Here is a 16,438-nt window from a genome sequence, read left to right as displayed (position 1 = left end):
GAGGGCTTAGATGAGCTTGACGAGTGACGGTACTGCTTGGGCGGGGTTCTTGGGGTTCTGCAGAAGAACGTTGCGGCCGACCTTCGCGGCCTGTTCGTTGGTGTAGACGTCCCATAAGCCGTCACTGATGGTTACAAAAGAGGGGGGAGGTTGATGAGTTTCATGCGTGCGGTGTTGTGTGCGCGTGTGCGCGTGTGCGCGTGTGTTTACCTAGCCAACACGAAGAACTTGTCGTTCTCCTGGCGCGTGAATATCTTGATCTCCGGGTTCGCAGTGAGTGCGGAGCCGCCGGCACCCACCTTGAGCCCGTGATCGCCGAACGCGCGGGAGACGGCGAGCACGCTCTGGAAGCGCCACACATCGTTGGTCCTCTTCGTCACGCGCCCGCCGCAGTGCTCCACCCGCTCCCTCTCGTCGGGCCGGTTCGGCTTGTGGTCGACCGAGAGCGCCTGCCATCGGCCGATCTTGCCCACGGGTCCTTCCTCGGGCTTCTTCTTGTACTTCCTCTTCTTCTTTTTCTGCGACCCATCAGGCTTTTGCTTTTGCTGCTGCTGCTGCTGCTGCTTCTTGGCACCCTTGGCATTGGGCACCGCGTCGTCCAGGTCTTCGTCGGTGTCGGTGTCGTTTTCCTCGTCGGTGGCGTCTTCGGTGGCGTCGTCCTCGCTCGCGGTCGAGTGGAGAGAGGCGTCGTTGCTGCTGTCGTAGCCGCTGTCGCCGGACTCGCGCATGCGCTGGCTGGCGGCCTCGTTGGAGCGGTAGATGATGCCCCGCGAGTCGCCCACGTTGGCTACGACGACGTCGTTCTCGGTGAGGATGGCCACGACGGCCGTGCTGCCGGAGAGCTGGTCGTCGGCCATGGCGCGCTCATCGATCCTGAGGAAGGTGCGCGGGAGGATGGCCTGCAGCCTCTCCGCGGGGGTGCGCTGGTGGTCGGGGTCATCTTCCTCGCCCGCCTTCTCCTGAGCGTAGGCCTCGACGATGGCGGGCAGCAAGTTGTCCTTCAAGAACTGCGACACTTTCTGCAGGAGGGAAAGGCGAGTCAGCACATAGCACACGCATACACTACGCAGCACGTGCCATAGGAGCGCGGCGAAGAAATGAAGAAGAAAGAAATGATGATACCTTGCCGCCGTGTCCGTCGAACACGCCGAAGAGGGAGTGGAGGTCGCCGCCGGTGGGGCCAGTCGTGTCGGGAATCACGACGCTGTACGTGTCCTCCATGTGGGGCCGACGCCCCTGCATGGCAGCCACGGCATACCAGCCTTCGCCCGTTCCTTGAGGGGCTCTGTTGATGCGGCGTTTGCCATGAGTCGCGTGGTGGGAGGAGTTGTTGTGGTTGTTGGCTTTGTTGCCCTTATTGTTTTTACGATGTTTGCTGGCTTTGTGGCCAGCGTGGTTTTTGTGCCTTTTGCCGTTGTTGTTGCTTCTGCTCATCTTCACGTGCTCCTCTTCGGATTCGGTGGAGGTGCGGGAGGGATGGGCGAGGTGAGGGTGGTTGTCGGCGAGATGAGAGTCGTTGCCGTTTTTGAGGAGATGAGATGTCAGATGAAGGCGGAAGGCCGAGGGAGAGTCGGTTTTTTGGTTTTGGCTGTAGGCGCGGTAGGTGGGTTCGAAGATCGTATGGTAGGAATGTTGTGCGGCTTTCGCCCAGAACATAAACCCTCTTCACTGCGCGCACAAAGACCAAAGTCGGGAATGAATTTTAAAAAAGAAAGGAGAAATGAGCAGACATTGCCAATTTGATTGAATTTGTGTTGAAGAATTGGATCAGCAGAGGGTAGAAACATGAACAACCGGAAGGAACAGGAAGAAAAATGTAATAATTACTAGAATGAGGAATGGTCTAGAGAACGTACGCTATATCTATGTCTCTTGCAGCTGCGCGTAGGCAGACGAGGGAGAGTAGTAGGAACGCGATGGGCTGGGACTGCCGCAGTTTCTAGAAGTAAGGGTGTCTGTTCTTCGAATTAACGCAGCCTGGTAGGCGCGTGATGGTCAGGCCTAGTGGTCTCGGGCAGATGGAAGGTGGGTGGGAAGCCCGTCACAGACCTCCTTGTACTTATTGTTGTGCGAGATGGAAGGCTGAATCGTCCAGCGTTGTCTTCGTTTTTGCGCAGTGACTCCGAAAAAATGGCACCAATCGCCGTTTTCCGCTGCAATTTATGTCGACCAAGAAATCTCTTTCGGATCCGCAGAAAAGCAATCCCTGATTTTTCCGAGGGTTTTGGGAGAAAGAGAAATTTTGGGTTTCCGTTTATTTCTCAGTTTGCATTTTTCTGGCTTGGTTTTTTTTGGGGTTGTGAGCTCTGGTCATCTCCTCATCTTCAGTTGACGGCGACAGGATCGAACACGGTTGATCGAGAGTAAGGTCTAGGCACACAAGAAATAAGGATGGAAGGACAGCAGACTGAGACCCAGGACAACAATGACCCCATCTTCGCCGATCTCGGAGCCGATGAGGGACCCACGCGCATCGAGAGCCTCTGCATGAACTGCCACGAGAACGGCATGACCAATCTCCTTCTCACCAAGATCCCCTCGTTCAAGGAGATAATCCTCATGTCCTTCCATTGCAAGCACTGCGGCTTCCGTAACAACGAGATCCAATTCGGCGGTTCCATCGCCGAACGGGGCTGCATCTACAAGCTGGTGGTCACCGACAAGGGCGATCTCAACCGCCAGGTGGTGAAATCGGATGCAGCCAGCATCTACATTCCGGAATTGGATTTCGAGATTCCGCCATTGACCCAGAAGGGAACGCTCAACACGATCGAGGGATTCCTGATGCAGGCCATCGAGGGTCTCAACCAGGGCCAGGAGGAGCGAAGGGCAGCGGCACCCAATGTGGCGGCCCAAATCGACGCTTTCACCGCCAAGCTCGAGGAGCTCAAGCACGGAGGCAAGAAGTTCACCTTCATCATCGACGATCCTGCCGGCAATTCGTTCGTCGAGAACCCGTCCGCCCCCGCTGCCGACCCCAACCTCACCATCACCCACTACGAGCGCAACCGCGAACAGAACCGTGCTCTCGGCATCTCGCAGGCGTACGGTGAAGACGGCGAGGACGAAGAGGAGGAGAGGAGGAGGAGGAAGGCCAGAAGGAGGCGAAGAAGAGTGGCGGCGGTGGACTCCTGTCCGGTGCCGATGCCGAGGCGCTGGTCAAGCGCGCGGAGGAAGGCGGCGCCGAACACCTCGAGGAGGTGATGAAGTTCCCGGAGACCTGCGGCCTGTGCGGCAAGCGCGGCGAGACGCGCATGTGCGTGGCCCACATCCCCCACTTCAAGGACGTCATCATCATGGCCTTTATGTGCGAGGCCTGCGGCTACAAGTCCAACGAGGTCAAGTCCGGCGGCGCCATCGCCCCCAAGGGCTGCAAGATCACTCTGCGCCTCACCAACGCCGACGACCTCAACCGCGACGTGCTCAAGTCCGAGACCGCCGGCCTCGAGATCCCCGAGCTCGAGCTGGGCCTCGTCCCCGGCACCCTCGGCGGCAAGTTCAGCACCATCGAGGGCCTCCTCACCACCATCCGCGACGACCTCAAGAACAACCCCTTCCTGCGCGGCGACAGCGCCGCCTCCGCGGGCCGTATGGTCTCGCTCATCGAGGGCCTCGACGACCTTCTGGCCTTCCGAAGCGGACCCTTCACGCTGGTGCTCGACGACCCGGTGGCCAACAGTTACCTCCAGAACATCTACGCGCCCGACGAGGACCCCAACATGACCGTCGAGGAGTACGAACGCTCGTGGGACCAGAACGAGGATCTCGGCCTCAACGACATGAAGACCGAGAACTACCGGGAGGACGGAGAAGAGGACGATGACGACAAAGGCGACAAGGAGGCCGAAGCCAAGTCGAACGAGGAAGTAAAGCCCGCTGAGACCCAGCAGCCATGATCCACCCTCCACTCTTGATCATATAAAAATAACTTCTATTCCAACACGCGCACAACAACAACACCTCTCGACCTGTTACAGGTACGACCATCGGCTTCTTGGGCCAGTGTGCAGAGACAAGGGGGATGTGATGGAGGCAGAGTGGTGAGAACTGTTGGATACGGCCATACTGCGCAGAAAGCACCGCTTCCCATCCGAACAGCGAAGTTAAGCTGCGCCAGGCGGTGTTAGTACTGGGGTGGGCGACCACCCGGGAATCCACCGTGCCGTATCCTTTTTACCTTTTGCACCCACAGCACTCCACTGCTCTCCCCCTTGTTGCTGCACTCCACTCTCCCCCTTGCAGTCCACATCTTCACACATGCCCACATTCTTTCCCCCTATTTATGTTAATGGCCTCCCCTTCTCCTTGGCAAGAGCAATGTATGATGCAAAGCAGAGGTGCCACTCCTCTTCCTGCTCCTTCTTCTCCTCAGTGCAATTACAACTCCTCCACCCAACTTGCACCAGTGAGTGGCCCATTTGCTACCATCTCAGCAGGAACAGTCACCTCAACATCAACAACAAAGAGGGGCACAGCTGTGGTGGCTCATCCTCTACATCCACCACAAAATGCCAGCATCTCACACCACCACCACTGCCACAGTGGTAATCTGCCTTTCTCTTCCTCTTCTTCTTGTTTTCTACTTGTGATTTATAGACCAAGCAATGTGGAGGAGGATGTTACCTCTTTGCCACAGGGGTATTTATCTTCCTCTTCTTGTTGAGTTGGTGTTGGCCAATTTAATTTATTCTAAATTTTATAATTATTATTATCATTCTTATTAGGGAAAAATAAAATGTTTATTATTATTTGAATTAGTATTTAATTAATTTTAAAACTTGTTTATGTTATAATTTTTCTTTTATTTATTTTGTTTTTTTCAATTTTTTATTTTTATACCTTTTTGAAAAAATGATTTGATAAATTTTTGAAATCAAAATTTAATATATTAATTTATTTATTTTTGATATAATATTGTTATTTTTACTACCTTTTATTGATAAATATTTATAATTTAAAAAATTTAAAGTTCTCAATCCACACACGAAATGATAAAGTTTATAATAATTATATGAGAAATATTAAAAGTTAATATCAATTTGTTGGTGATAATATTACATAATAATATATATACTAATAATATAATATGATATCTATTTTATTATCTATGCTCTCTCTCATGTTTCTCCACAAAGCCTTCCAGCAAGAAGGTCATCTGGCCACATGAGACCTCAGTTTCACTTATTGAGATGATGGTCAAGTCCCTGCACAAGAGAAAGGAGCAAATCTGGGCCTACATTTGTAGGAACCATCATCCCATTGTGGAGGCTACCAATGAGAAGTGTGAGACCCACTATGCCAACCTACAGCGCTTGACATCATTCGTCCTCTCCTTGTTGTTTTGTCTTTACTTCTTAATGTTAATTGTCCTCTCTGTTACAGAGCTGTTCAAGCCACGGGCAAGGATGGATGCCGCACTGTGTGAGAGTGAGCGCATTCTGCATGAGAACAAGCAGAAGGAGCTACAGCAGCTCATCACACATGGTCATGTAGCCCTCCAGACCCTTTGGGACCGTGAGGTCGTGGCATGATCGGAGCGCCAGGCACCTGCTGATGAAGAGCGTGCAGCTGCTCACAAGGCTGCTGCGGAGCAGAAGCAGGCACGCAAGGAACGTGAGCAGAAGCGCCAGCAATTGGTATGTTCTTTTTTTGGCCTGGTGCTGATTGCTCACTCACATGCCTTTGTGCGCGCATGTGCTCTCCCTCTCCCATAGGCTGATGAGGAACAATCATACCACAGCAACATGGTCAAGTTGATTGGGAATCTTGTTGAGTATCATCAAGAGGGAATCCAGCAAGAGCGCGCCCTCAACGAGCAGCTTGCAGCACTCTTTCACGCATTCATGCAACTCCTCCAGCAGACACAGGCAACGCTTCCAAAGCCACCGCCTGTTGATTGAGTCGGTGTCAGCCCCGCCTGCTCGCCCGCCCTCCCTCCCGCCCTCCCGCCCTCCCGCCTGCTCGCCCGCCCGCACAATTTTAGGAAATTGGCTGGGCTGTGGTGCTGCACGGGGGAGAGCAGTGGAGTGTGTGGGTGCAAAAGGTAAAAAGGATACGGCACGGTGGATTCCCGGGTGGTCGCCCACCCCAGTACTAACACCGCCTGGCGCAGCTTAACTTCGCTGTTCGGATGGGAAGCGGTGCTTTCTGCGCAGTATGGACGTATCCAACAGTTCTCACCACTCTGCCTCCATCACATCCCCCTTGTCTCTGCACACTGGCCAACAAGAGCAAGAAAAAAGGATAAGAAAAACGAAAAAGATGGAAAGCAGCGGGTGCTACGTGGGGGTGGACGTTGGCACGCAGGGCGTGAGAGCGGGTGTGGTTGGGCAGCGGACAGGGGGCGTGGGGGGCGCCGTGCTGGGGCGTGCCGAACGCCCTCTGCCGCTACATCGCCCGGCAGCCCATCCCCACCTCTACGAACAGTCTTCAACTGGTAGCTCCCCCCCAACCAAACCTGCAACTGCTGCAGTCCTTATGTCACACGCGCGTGGCCTGCACCGCACGCAGAGGTGTGGGACGCCGTGTGCGGAGCGGTGCGTGGTGCGTTGCAGGACGCAGGTGTGGCCGCCAGCCAAGTGCGGGGGATCGCCTTCGATGCCACCTGCTCGCTGTAGTGTGCTCCTCTCCCCCCCGCCGCTTGTGCACGCGTCCGTGAGTGGAGTGTGGTGTTGACTCGGCCGCTATGCGCCCACGCCGCGGCTGTTGGGCGAGGACGCAGGGTTGTGGTGGATGCGGAGGGTCGGCCGGTGAGCGTGACCCCTCCTGGCAAGGGCGGTGAAGAAGACCACGAAGCAGCGGCGGCAGCAGAGCGCAATATCATCGTGTGGCTGGACCACCGTGCCGCCCACGAAGCCGAGCTCATCAACGCCACAAGTTCGTCTCTTCAAAGTGCCGTGTCGTGTTGTGCTGTGTGTCTCGTGCCGCGTGTCGTGCGTGTCGTGTGGTGTCGGTTCTTGCGCGATCACTCATGGGCCGTGGGGACACAGAGCACGAGGTGCTCAAGTACGTGGGCGGCCGTATATCGCCCGAGATGGAGAGCCCCAAGATCCTGTGGCTCAAGCGCCACCTGCCCGATCGGTGGACCCGCATGGCCCACTTCTTCGACCTGGCCGACTACCTCACCTTCAAGGTGATCCGGCACCGCGTGTGCGCGTTTGCTTCTTTCTTCTGTGGCTCACCTCGCACCGTATGCCGATGCGTGCAGGCCACCGGAGGAGACACCACCCGTTCGCTGTGCACCCTGGTTAGTCTGACTCATGTGTGTTGTCCAACGAGCTCTCCGCCTCTACTCTCAACGGGCGTCTCTCTAATGTGTCGTGAGGCCTCTCTCGCGCATCCGTCAATGAATTGACGCAGGTGTGCAAGTGGACGTTTCTCGGCCACGCAGCCGACGACGCAGCCCAAACGGATGTCGATGGCTGGCAGGAGACCTTTTGGCGCGGCATCGGGCTCGGTATCGCCGCTACACATATGCCTCCTATGACGCTAAGTGTGCGAATTGATCAGTACACGCCCATCTTCTTCAGGCGAGTTCGTGGATGAAGGTTACCGGCGCATCGGGACGCGTGTGCGTCCGATGGGAGAAGCGCTGTCGCAGGGCCTTGCTCCCGAGGCAGCCCAAGCGCTGGGGCTCCTACCCGGTACCTCGCCACCCTGCACCTCACCGACTCGCTCACAACGGGAAAGGTTGTCTGACGCTTGGCCGGCCGACGCCAGGTACTGCGGTCGGGGTGGGAATTATCGACGCTCATGCCGGCGGCATTGGTATCCTGGGCTGCGGAGCGGCGCGTCTCGAAGGAGAGACAGAGAACCGCTTGGCGATCATCTGCGGGACCTCTTCGTGTCACATGGCCGTGTCCCACCAGCCCCGGTACCCTCTTCTCACATTTGGCCCCAGACAAGACCGACTCTCTGCTCGGGCTCACGGCACTGACCCGCCTGCAGGTTCATTGAGGGCATATGGGGTCCCTACCATTCGGCCATGATCCCCGGCCTTTGGCTCACCGAGGTCCGTCTCCCCTCTCCGCCGTGCGTGTGTCGTGTAGTGTGTGTGTTCGTCCATTCGTCGCTCGCCCCTTCGCCGGTGCCATGCCTTGCTCTCTGACCTGTTTTTACCACGATCAGGGCGGGCAAAGCGCGACGGGGGCGCTTCTGGACCACATCATCGCCACACATCCGGCCTCACCCCGAGTGCGCGAAAGAGCCACGGCGAAAGGGCAGACCATTTACGAGGCACTGAATGAACTGGTCCAGGCTCTCGCCCGCGAAAGGTACGCACTCACCTCACCATCAGCCGCGGATACTATCGCTGACGTCAGCCACTTCCGCCTCACCCAGGGGCGTAGCATTCCGCGCGCAGTTGACGCGAGATCTGCACGTGTTTCCGGACTTCCATGGCAACAGGTCTCCGCCGAACACCCCACCCTTTCGAACATTGTCGCCTTCTCGGATGGGTGGCCTGACCAAGCCTCTGTGTTGTGCTGCGCTGCGACCTCACTACGTAGGTCACCTCGTGCCGATGCGACGCTGTGCGGGATGATCTCTGGCCTGCGGCTGAGCGCAACCGAAGATGACCTGGCGTTGCTCTACTTGGCAACCATTCAGGTGCCGACCGGACAACCATGGCAGATCACTGGTCGCTGATCTGAAACTGACTTTGCCACCAATCGCAGAGCATCGCGCATGGTACGCGACACATCATCACCGCGATGAACAAAGCGGGCTACCACATCGACACCATCATGCTCACCGGTATGCGCAATCCTTTGGGGGGGGGGCTGATGAAAGATGTGCGCCAATTGATTGATTGATTGGTGGTCGCGTTGCCATACCAGGCGGCCTCTCCAAGAACCCGCTCTTCGTACAGGAGCATGCTGATGTCACCAATTGTCGCGTGATCATTTCCAACGAACCCGACTCCATGCTGCTCGGTACCCATACATTCCCTCGTCCCTGCCCACTGCATTTGCGTGAGCCCTGACGCCTTCATCACGGCCAACTGGCGCGCGCCGGTGTGTTCAGGTACGGGCATGCTCGCAGCCGTGGCCAGCGGCGACTTTGCTTCCATTCCTGCGGCCATGTCAGCCCTCGACCCGGGTCCCAAGGCCACCATCACTCCCGGTAAGATCAAGGCCCTCATTGTGCCTTGTGTGCGACTGCTTGTCATCGTGTACTCACACAGCACCCCCACCAAAGGAGGCGAGGGCATGCCAGACGCGGAGCGCGAGCGTGTACGCGCGTACCATGACGCCAAGCACGCAGTGTTCCACGACATGCACGCCCACCAGCTCGCGTACCGCCGCCTCATGGCCGACGTCTCTTAGCCATGCACCTGTCCATTCTGTCGTGAATTCTTGTCATACCTGAAGTTAGCCGTTTCCTTTTTATTTCTTGTCTTTCTTGGTCTGGCCTTCTGCCGGGCACAGGTGGAATAACACACATGCAGCGTACGGAGGTGCTCGTTGAGGTGCGTTTTCACTCCACTCCTTCTTCTGCAGGCACGTCAAGTGGTCGGTCCAAACAAACTTTTGTGTGGTGTGGCTTCTGCACATGGTCGCAGGCGGTTTTGCTGGGTCCGCCCCAGAGTGGCAAGGCCTACCTGGTCGGCCGTATGCTGATCGCCTTTGGCGCTGTACACCCGCGCGTCGTGTCGCGGCTCATGTCTCATGGCAACGTACGTTCACCTGCTCGTTCGCCTCCTCTCTGTTGTTTCCACCAACCACCTTGGGCATAGGTTTTCCTTCAGCTGCACGATCGGCTCCACGAGCTGGTGCGGCTAAGCGAGCGAGAGCGCAGGAGAGGCGTCACAATGACCACCACGTACCTAGATCGCTAGCCTTGCCCTTTCCTTGCTTTCACATCACTCACATGCTGGGTCTGCCCAGACGATACCGGATCAACACCAAACGGTATCCGTTGTCTCTGGTGAGCGTGCCATCGCTGACCAACTACCCCCATGCCTGCATACACACTGCATCATTGGTGCTCTCCCGCCCACACGCACACACGCACGCACCGCACACGCACATATCAACCCGCTGGGGTTATGGCTGGGTCTGCAGACCGACTACGCGCTGCTGGTGGTGCCTGCGGTGGGCGAGGAGTTCGCGGCGTGCATGTCCAACCGCGGCAAGGCTTCGCTGTTCGAGTCTGCCCTGCTCGCCAGGTACCGGCTTCTGTCGCTTGGTGCCTGGGTACATGGGACTGACCCGTTTGGCGCTGCTCTCTCCGCGGGGGGGGGGCCGTCGCGTCCGTCCAGGGGCTTGGGCATGGAGCAGCTCATTGTGGTGCTCGCCAAAGCAGACGCTGTGGTGAGCGAGCTTGCTCATAACTGGGACACGGAGGCACACGAAGCGCTCATCTGCAGTCGAGAGAAGCAAGTCGTCAACCTCTTACTTCGAATGCGATTCCAGAGGTCTGTCCTGGTTTCACGCCTCCCTTTGATCTGCATTCAGCGCTCACCACACACACGCACACACGACACACACGACACACACACGACACACACAACGGCGCGCAGGCAGAACATACACGTGGTGGTGACAAGCGCGTGGGAAGACAAAGGGTTTGTGAGTCCGTTCTTCGCCAAGGGCCTCAGCATGGCCGACGCTCTGGAGAACATCCGGTACGGCGTCATCAACCGGCACGGCACATTGCACAATTCGGGCACGATGGGCTGAAGGGTGGAGTGGCCCACAGGCGGGAGGAGCTGCCACTGTACAAAACGCGCCAGCAGCAGAAGGACCAGCCGGCTGCCCCTTTTCGCCAGGCCCTCCTGCGGGTGAAGCGGAGACCAGGCTGCTGCCCAGCCCCCTACGGCCGCGTCCTGTCCGGGCACTTTAGACCCAGGTCCTACTTCGTTCCCCCAACGACCAGCAACAGCCGACAACTGTTTGACATTGCTTGACGTAGAGCATTAACTTGGGTTGTGTGAGCTCAGGCAGGATCTAGCATACTATCCACGAACTCAGGAGAGTCGTCTCGGCATATGGAACGGTGCGGCGCCAATAATCTCTACTGAAGGTGCGGAGTCATTCAATGAGGTACGCCAGGCCACAACCACTCGCACCGCCATAGTTCAGGACTTCTTTTCACGCACGCGGTGTGTGGGTCAGACGCTGGTGTCGGCCAGTGCCGGTAGCTGCCTCTGTGTTTTTGCCACCAAAACACCTGCCACCCGGTTCCTACACTCAGGTTCGTTAGTTCGCTCTTCACTCTTCGTTCTTCTTCGCCTTCGAGGCTGTGGTGGAATCGTCTGATCGGGTGGAGGCTGGACAACAGGAATGGTAGCGATGCACGCCAGGGAAGACGCAGGGACGATGCTTGAATTGACAGTTACCGAATTCACTGTTTCTGTGCGCGCCATCAATCCAGTGTCGGCCAAGGTCCTAGCACTACCTCTCTTCGCCTCTGCGCTGATGTGTTCACACGCAATGGGGGTCGGTGTTGCTTTGTATCGTTACAGGGACGAAGAGTACTGACGGTGGGCCAGGACGTGGCGGTGCACAGTCACGGTGCTCGCGTTGGCTGCAAGGTTGCGTCGCACCGCATGGCCACCAACTCCAGTCGCCATTCTGACGCCTGATTGCGCTTGTCGTCGGTCACACATACACATACACACACACACACACACACACACACACAGGTAATGGCCATACTCAGTGTCAAGCGAGGCCAGAATGTAGTCAGGGGAGCCCTGGGTGAGGTGTGTGCAGGCGAAGGTACCCAGCACCGAACTCTATCACTCAGCCGCATTGTTGGTGAACGCCTCATTCGGCCCGTCAACAGTGGCCGAGGTTCGGCTGCGTCCGCTCGCTGGGTTCGTGGTGGAGCCCTTTGACGTGTGCCCTCACCTGGGCCGCGTGCTTATCCGCGACACTGTGACGGTACGATGCGCTAACGTAGCGTGGCACAGTCGAATGGTGTGGCAGTCTGATCACTCGCTCTATGGTTCGCAGCTGGCCTTTGGCAAGGTGGTCCGCGTGGCGCGCCGGTACAAGAGCACATTCCTCGATCTGCTGCGCAATTTGGAGGCGCTCCGGGCTGCCGTCGAGAAAGAATCGGCGTGTTTGCTGGGCCGCGACGAGCACAACAACACCCTCCTCCACCTTCTCATCGGAGGGGTACTGCCTCCCTCAAAACTCTTCTACGCACAAAATTTTGACTTCTGCGCACATGCGGAAACCGCACACGCACACGCACATCACTTGCAGAGATATGAAGGAGTCGGTATGGTGGTGCAGCAGGTGGAAGGACGCTTTGGGCGAGTGGCTGCGCAGAAGCTGATGCGCGTGCGCAACATCAGGGGCGAAACGGCCATCCATCTTGCTCTCGGATGCGGTACTCCCTTGCCCCAATCGGCCCTATAGAGCCCTTGCTTTGGTCTGGCCACTGACGCCACGGTCGTTGCCTTGTCAGGGTGGTTCGAAGTTGCTGCGCTGTTGTTGTCTTTGGGGGCGCCGCTGGTGCCCAGCAAGCAGGAGCAGGCACGCCTGAGCAAGCTGTGGAAGAAGCCCATACCATCGCCTATCGACATCCTGGACCGACGCTTTCGCAGGGCACACTCTTCCCGCGCGGTGGCGCAGGCCGAAGAGCGCCGATCCCGAAGCACCACGCACGCCGCGGGCATCCAAAGAAGTCCCTTGAACCTGGCCCTGCTCTGCCTGGTCGTGCTGACCCGTGACAGGTACGTGGTGGCGGTACCACGAACTCAACACCAACTCATCTTTTTCCACACTGTGCGACACACCAGAGACGATTTCACAAATCTGGAGGATATGCTGCCCACTCAGGCGATGCAGGAGCTGTTCGCCATTGCACTCTGCTCGCTTTCATCACGGCAGTGAACACTTTGTTTCGAGGAGAGAAGTGTTTTTCAATCACCACCAGGACCGGGCAATGTTAGAAATTCTCCATTCCGGCCCTTGTGGGACGACCGTGCCGCTCACCTACACCACCCATGTGGCTCTTCGGCCAGGGCGTGCTCGTCCACGACTCCGACCCTCAGCCGCTGCAGTGCCGGCAGGGTCGTGCAGCTTAAAAAAACGTGGAATAAAAGAAAATGATTTTTTTGATTGTAAAATACCAGAAAATGAGCAGACGAAGGGATGAAGATGAGGATCGTTGGGATAGACGCGACCGCACAAGGGACTCCTACGATCGCAGTAGAGACAGAGACAACGGTAGGGAACGCGTGCGATCGCCGGATCGCGAACGGCACAGACGCGATGAAGATGATAGAGGCGACAGGGATAGGCGACGTGGGGGCAGGGACGACAGGGATGATCGTGGAGACAGCAGAGGCCACGGAAGCGATGGCGGCGGCAGTGATGATCGCTTCAAATTCATGAATCCCGAGCGAGCACGCATGCTGCAACGCATGGAAGCATCAGGCGGCGCTGCCCAAGATGAAGGCACACTGCCCCCCAAATCTCTCAGATTTTTGATTGCCTCCATTGACGCGTCAAGTTTCATCATCGCGCAGGTAGAGGAGGAAGAGATCACGATCAGGGCGACGGTGGCGGCGGAGGTTATGGTGGAGGCGGTGGTGGCATGCGACGAGGTCCGCCCAACCGGGGCGAGGACGAACCTCCGCCCGAGCTGCACAGCATCCATCGGGGCAAGGTGGCGTCGATCAAGGACTACGGCGTGTTCGTGGAGATGGAGGGTCGGCGGCGCCACGGCCTCGTGCACATCTCGCAGGTGAGCGGCTCGCGCATCGAGGCCGAGGACCTGCCCACCATCGTCGAGGTGGGCGAGGCCGTGTGGGTCAAAGTCATCTCGCTCGCCGTACGTTCCGTGTGTGCGTGTGTGCGTGTGTGCGTGTTGCGTTTCGGTATCTGACTCGATGTGCGGGCAACAGGACGGCAAGGTTAGTTTGTCGATGAAGTACGTCTCACAGACATCCGGCGAAGACTTGGACGCAAACAATGGCACGCCTCTCCCCAGCTTTGAGTACTCAGAGTAGCGCAATGCATCTGTGCTGATCACGTTGCGTGTGAATCGCCTTGATCCGGATTCTACAGTGGAACTCGAACAGAACGCGCAGCGCAGGAAGCCACGACCCGGCGAAGCCAAGCGAATCGAACTGGGTACGAACGCACACGACGCGGCATCACCAAACACGCACACGTTTCACTTCCCCCCCCCTCGCAGGAGCGATATTGCCGACGATCTGTACCAAGTGCGGCGCGGGTGGGCACCTGGCCGCGGAGTGCTACAGCACGGGCGGTCAGAAATACGACCTCATCCCCGAGCCCGAGGGAGGCGACGAGCCACCTCCGTACGTTTTCTTGTTTCCCTTTGTTCTGTCTTCCTCCCTACTTCTGCCTCGCCGTTCGTCTTACGTGATACGCCGTATCTTCATCATCGGCGCCTGTGGCACACAGACCCGAGCCCGTGGGTCAGATCAGCGACCTCAAGCAGGCGCTCAAGATCCTCGCCCGCGCCAACAAAGACGAGAAGCGAAAGGCACTTGCCCCTCCGCAGCTCCATCACTTTTGGGCGCGCCATGCTCACCAGGCGCCGTTATCAACTCCACCTTTTCTCTCTCTTTTTTTTTACCTGCAGAAGCGAAAGCACAAGAAGGACAAGAAGGACAAGAAGGACAAACGGGACTCGAAGAGGCACAAGAAGGAGAAGAAAGATAAGAAGGACAAAAAGGATCGCCACCACAAGGACAGGCGGTCCCGACACTCAGACTACTCCGACTAACCCCGAGGGCTTTGAGGGTTCGTTGGCTTCGAGGGAAAAGCATAAATACCAGACAATTTTTCGCCGAAGAGCCAAATGCAAGAAGCAAAGTGAAGGAAAGAACGAAAGAAGAAAGGCAGCCACGGCCAACCCACAATCGTTGGGCAAGTGTGGGTCACAAAGTCGAGTGGCTAACGCCCGCTGCACCTCAACATTTCTGATCCAATCATCGCCAACCGCACATTTCTATGATGAACAGAAGCCGTCGTGCCACCCCTCATGTACCCGCCACCAACCACCACACCAACCCAAAGCACCGCGGCTGGTTCCCTTCCCACGCCGAGGTGGTTGAGAAGATGGACGAGGAGATGCCGACAGACCATGCGGCGGCATGCGATCAGCTCGAGCAGGGCAACCTCGCCGAGCCTGAGGAGGCCGCGATGGCTAAGCGGCTAGAGGTATGGGTGCAGCGACACCTGGCCTGCCTGCCTAAGTCCGAGTCCCGCCTCCTCCGCGCGCTGCGCACCGATCTGTGCTCGGTCAAGCGCCAGGTCTGGACTGCCGACGCCGTGTTCGATCGTCTGGTCCGTCTGGGCCACATCGAGGTTGTCGCGGACGAGACCACCGCACCGGCTCGCGCAGACGAGGCCGACAACCAAGAAGACTGCCGCCCCCGCAACAGACACAGTGAAAGGCCACAAATGGCCCGCGAACGGGCCCCAGGCCGTAGCGGGAGTGACCGACGACCAAGGCCAGCGCGGCAGCTGCAACCTCGCGTTCGGGTGCAACTGATCTTCCACGCTTGGCCCGAGGTGAGGGTGGAGAGCGAGGGCGGAGCTGATGATGAGTTGGAGGAGGCGGCGGTGGTGATGGAGAAGGTGATGCGATGGGTCGAGCGGCAGGAGGCCAACCCGCAGCAGCGTCCTACTTCGGTGGAAGCGGCCAAGCGCTCCCTGGCCCAGCTGTGCTTTGTCAACGTCGGCTTCCAGCCCGAGCGACTCGTCGAGCTGCTGGCTGCGAAGAACTACCTTCGCCTTGATCAGACGAATGAAGAGGATTCCAAAGTGGAGAAGAAGGTGGTATGGTTGCTGAAGCAGACGGTGGCGGGTGGAGTTGAGGGCAAGAGAAAGAGTGAGGAAGTGGGCGATCAGGACAAGGAACACCAAGAAGAAAGTAAGACAGGAACGGACGCAACGGAAAATGAAGAGAAGCAAGACAGTAGGAAGAGGATGCGCTCCCTTTGAATGTCCGTAAAACTGTTTTATAAAGAGACATTGCCCAACTGAACTGTTGACCTAAAGGGTGCGCGTGGTTTCAACAGCGTTTTCTTTTCTATTTCTTTTAGTTAGTTTTGGCTTTGCGTAAAAGGTCGAAATTTCGACGCAAGTATCGCATGACGTCAGCAACCGCGCCACGAGGGCAGAGCGGCAAGAAAGAAGGGCAACACATCAAGATCAACACGGCACTCTGGAGTGACTGATCGATTAGTCAAGAATGAAGGCCTCAACGTCCAGTTTGCTCCTGATCTTGGCCGTGGCGCTGCTCGCCATCCAGGTGGCACATGGAATGACGATGCAGATCGAGCCGCGCACTACCGAATGCTTCAAGTACAAGTCGCAGCGTCCGGGCGAGGACTTCACCTTCGAATTCGTTGTGACTCGCGGTGGCCTGCTCGACATCCAATTCAGGATCGTTAATCCCTTCGGTGCTGTCCTGCACAGCGAGCTCCATTTCTTCCCCGAGG

General features: G+C 57.3%; 7 protein-coding genes and 2 pseudogenes across 7 annotated transcripts in view; 8 read left to right on the top strand and 1 right to left on the bottom strand.

The window, feature by feature from the left end:
• Positions 1-210: 210 nt before the first annotated feature.
• ACA1_249170 (uncharacterized protein) lies at positions 211-1,434 on the bottom strand (the record flags this gene model as incomplete). The annotated part of the gene is made up of 3 exons (XM_004339835.1): positions 211-512; positions 575-899; positions 1,123-1,434. 3 exons carry the CDS (start codon positions 1,432-1,434, stop codon positions 211-213), a joined length of 939 nt encoding a protein of 312 aa, XP_004339883.1.
• Positions 1,435-2,391: 957 nt separating this feature from the next.
• On the top strand, positions 2,392-3,896 carry ACA1_249160 (nucleolar zincfinger protein; the record flags this gene model as incomplete). The annotated part of the gene is given in 2 exon segments (XM_004339834.1): positions 2,392-3,044; positions 3,056-3,896. 2 exon segments carry the CDS (start codon positions 2,392-2,394, stop codon positions 3,894-3,896), a joined length of 1,494 nt encoding a protein of 497 aa, XP_004339882.1.
• Positions 3,897-4,508: 612 nt separating this feature from the next.
• On the top strand, positions 4,509-5,425 carry ACA1_249150 (uncharacterized protein; the record flags this gene model as incomplete). The annotated part of the gene is made up of 3 exons (XM_004339833.1): positions 4,509-4,544; positions 5,136-5,281; positions 5,383-5,425. The coding sequence occupies 3 exons, from the start codon at positions 4,509-4,511 to the stop codon at positions 5,423-5,425; spliced, it is 225 nt and encodes a 74-aa protein (XP_004339881.1).
• An 836-nt stretch (positions 5,426-6,261) lies between these two features.
• ACA1_249140 lies at positions 6,262-10,682 on the top strand (annotated as a pseudogene).
• A 612-nt stretch (positions 10,683-11,294) lies between these two features.
• ACA1_249130 (uncharacterized protein) lies at positions 11,295-12,848 on the top strand (the record flags this gene model as incomplete). The annotated part of the gene is made up of 8 exons (XM_004339832.1): positions 11,295-11,357; positions 11,468-11,516; positions 11,718-11,723; positions 11,791-11,888; positions 11,961-12,125; positions 12,216-12,342; positions 12,421-12,688; positions 12,755-12,848. 8 exons carry the CDS (start codon positions 11,295-11,297, stop codon positions 12,846-12,848), a joined length of 870 nt encoding a protein of 289 aa, XP_004339880.1.
• A 245-nt stretch (positions 12,849-13,093) lies between these two features.
• ACA1_249120 (uncharacterized protein) lies at positions 13,094-13,352 on the top strand (the record flags this gene model as incomplete). Its single annotated transcript, XM_004339831.1, is given in 2 exon segments — positions 13,094-13,262; positions 13,273-13,352. The coding sequence occupies 2 exon segments, from the start codon at positions 13,094-13,096 to the stop codon at positions 13,350-13,352; spliced, it is 249 nt and encodes an 82-aa protein (XP_004339879.1).
• Positions 13,353-13,554: 202 nt separating this feature from the next.
• ACA1_249110 lies at positions 13,555-14,715 on the top strand (annotated as a pseudogene).
• Positions 14,716-15,050: 335 nt separating this feature from the next.
• ACA1_249100 (uncharacterized protein) lies at positions 15,051-15,938 on the top strand (the record flags this gene model as incomplete). The annotated part of the gene is made up of 1 exon (XM_004339830.1): positions 15,051-15,938. The coding sequence occupies one exon, from the start codon at positions 15,051-15,053 to the stop codon at positions 15,936-15,938; it is 888 nt and encodes a 295-aa protein (XP_004339878.1).
• Positions 15,939-16,188: 250 nt separating this feature from the next.
• Positions 16,189-16,438, top strand: part of ACA1_248990 (uncharacterized protein) — a gene marked incomplete at both ends in the record, with an annotated part of 462 nt that continues 212 nt past the window's right edge. Inside the window, one exon of the mRNA XM_004339829.1 lies at positions 16,189-16,399. Within this exon, the coding sequence (XP_004339877.1) occupies positions 16,189-16,399 (211 nt within the window). The remainder of the gene's footprint in view (positions 16,400-16,438) is intronic.

Source organism: Acanthamoeba castellanii (assembly GCF_000313135.1).
Source record: "Acanthamoeba castellanii str. Neff unplaced genomic scaffold scf7180000084766, whole genome shotgun sequence".
Lineage (NCBI taxonomy): Eukaryota > Discosea > Longamoebia > Acanthamoebidae > Acanthamoeba > Acanthamoeba castellanii.
Note: the sequence above shows the minus strand (reverse complement) of the source record. Positions and strands in the feature narration are given on the sequence as shown.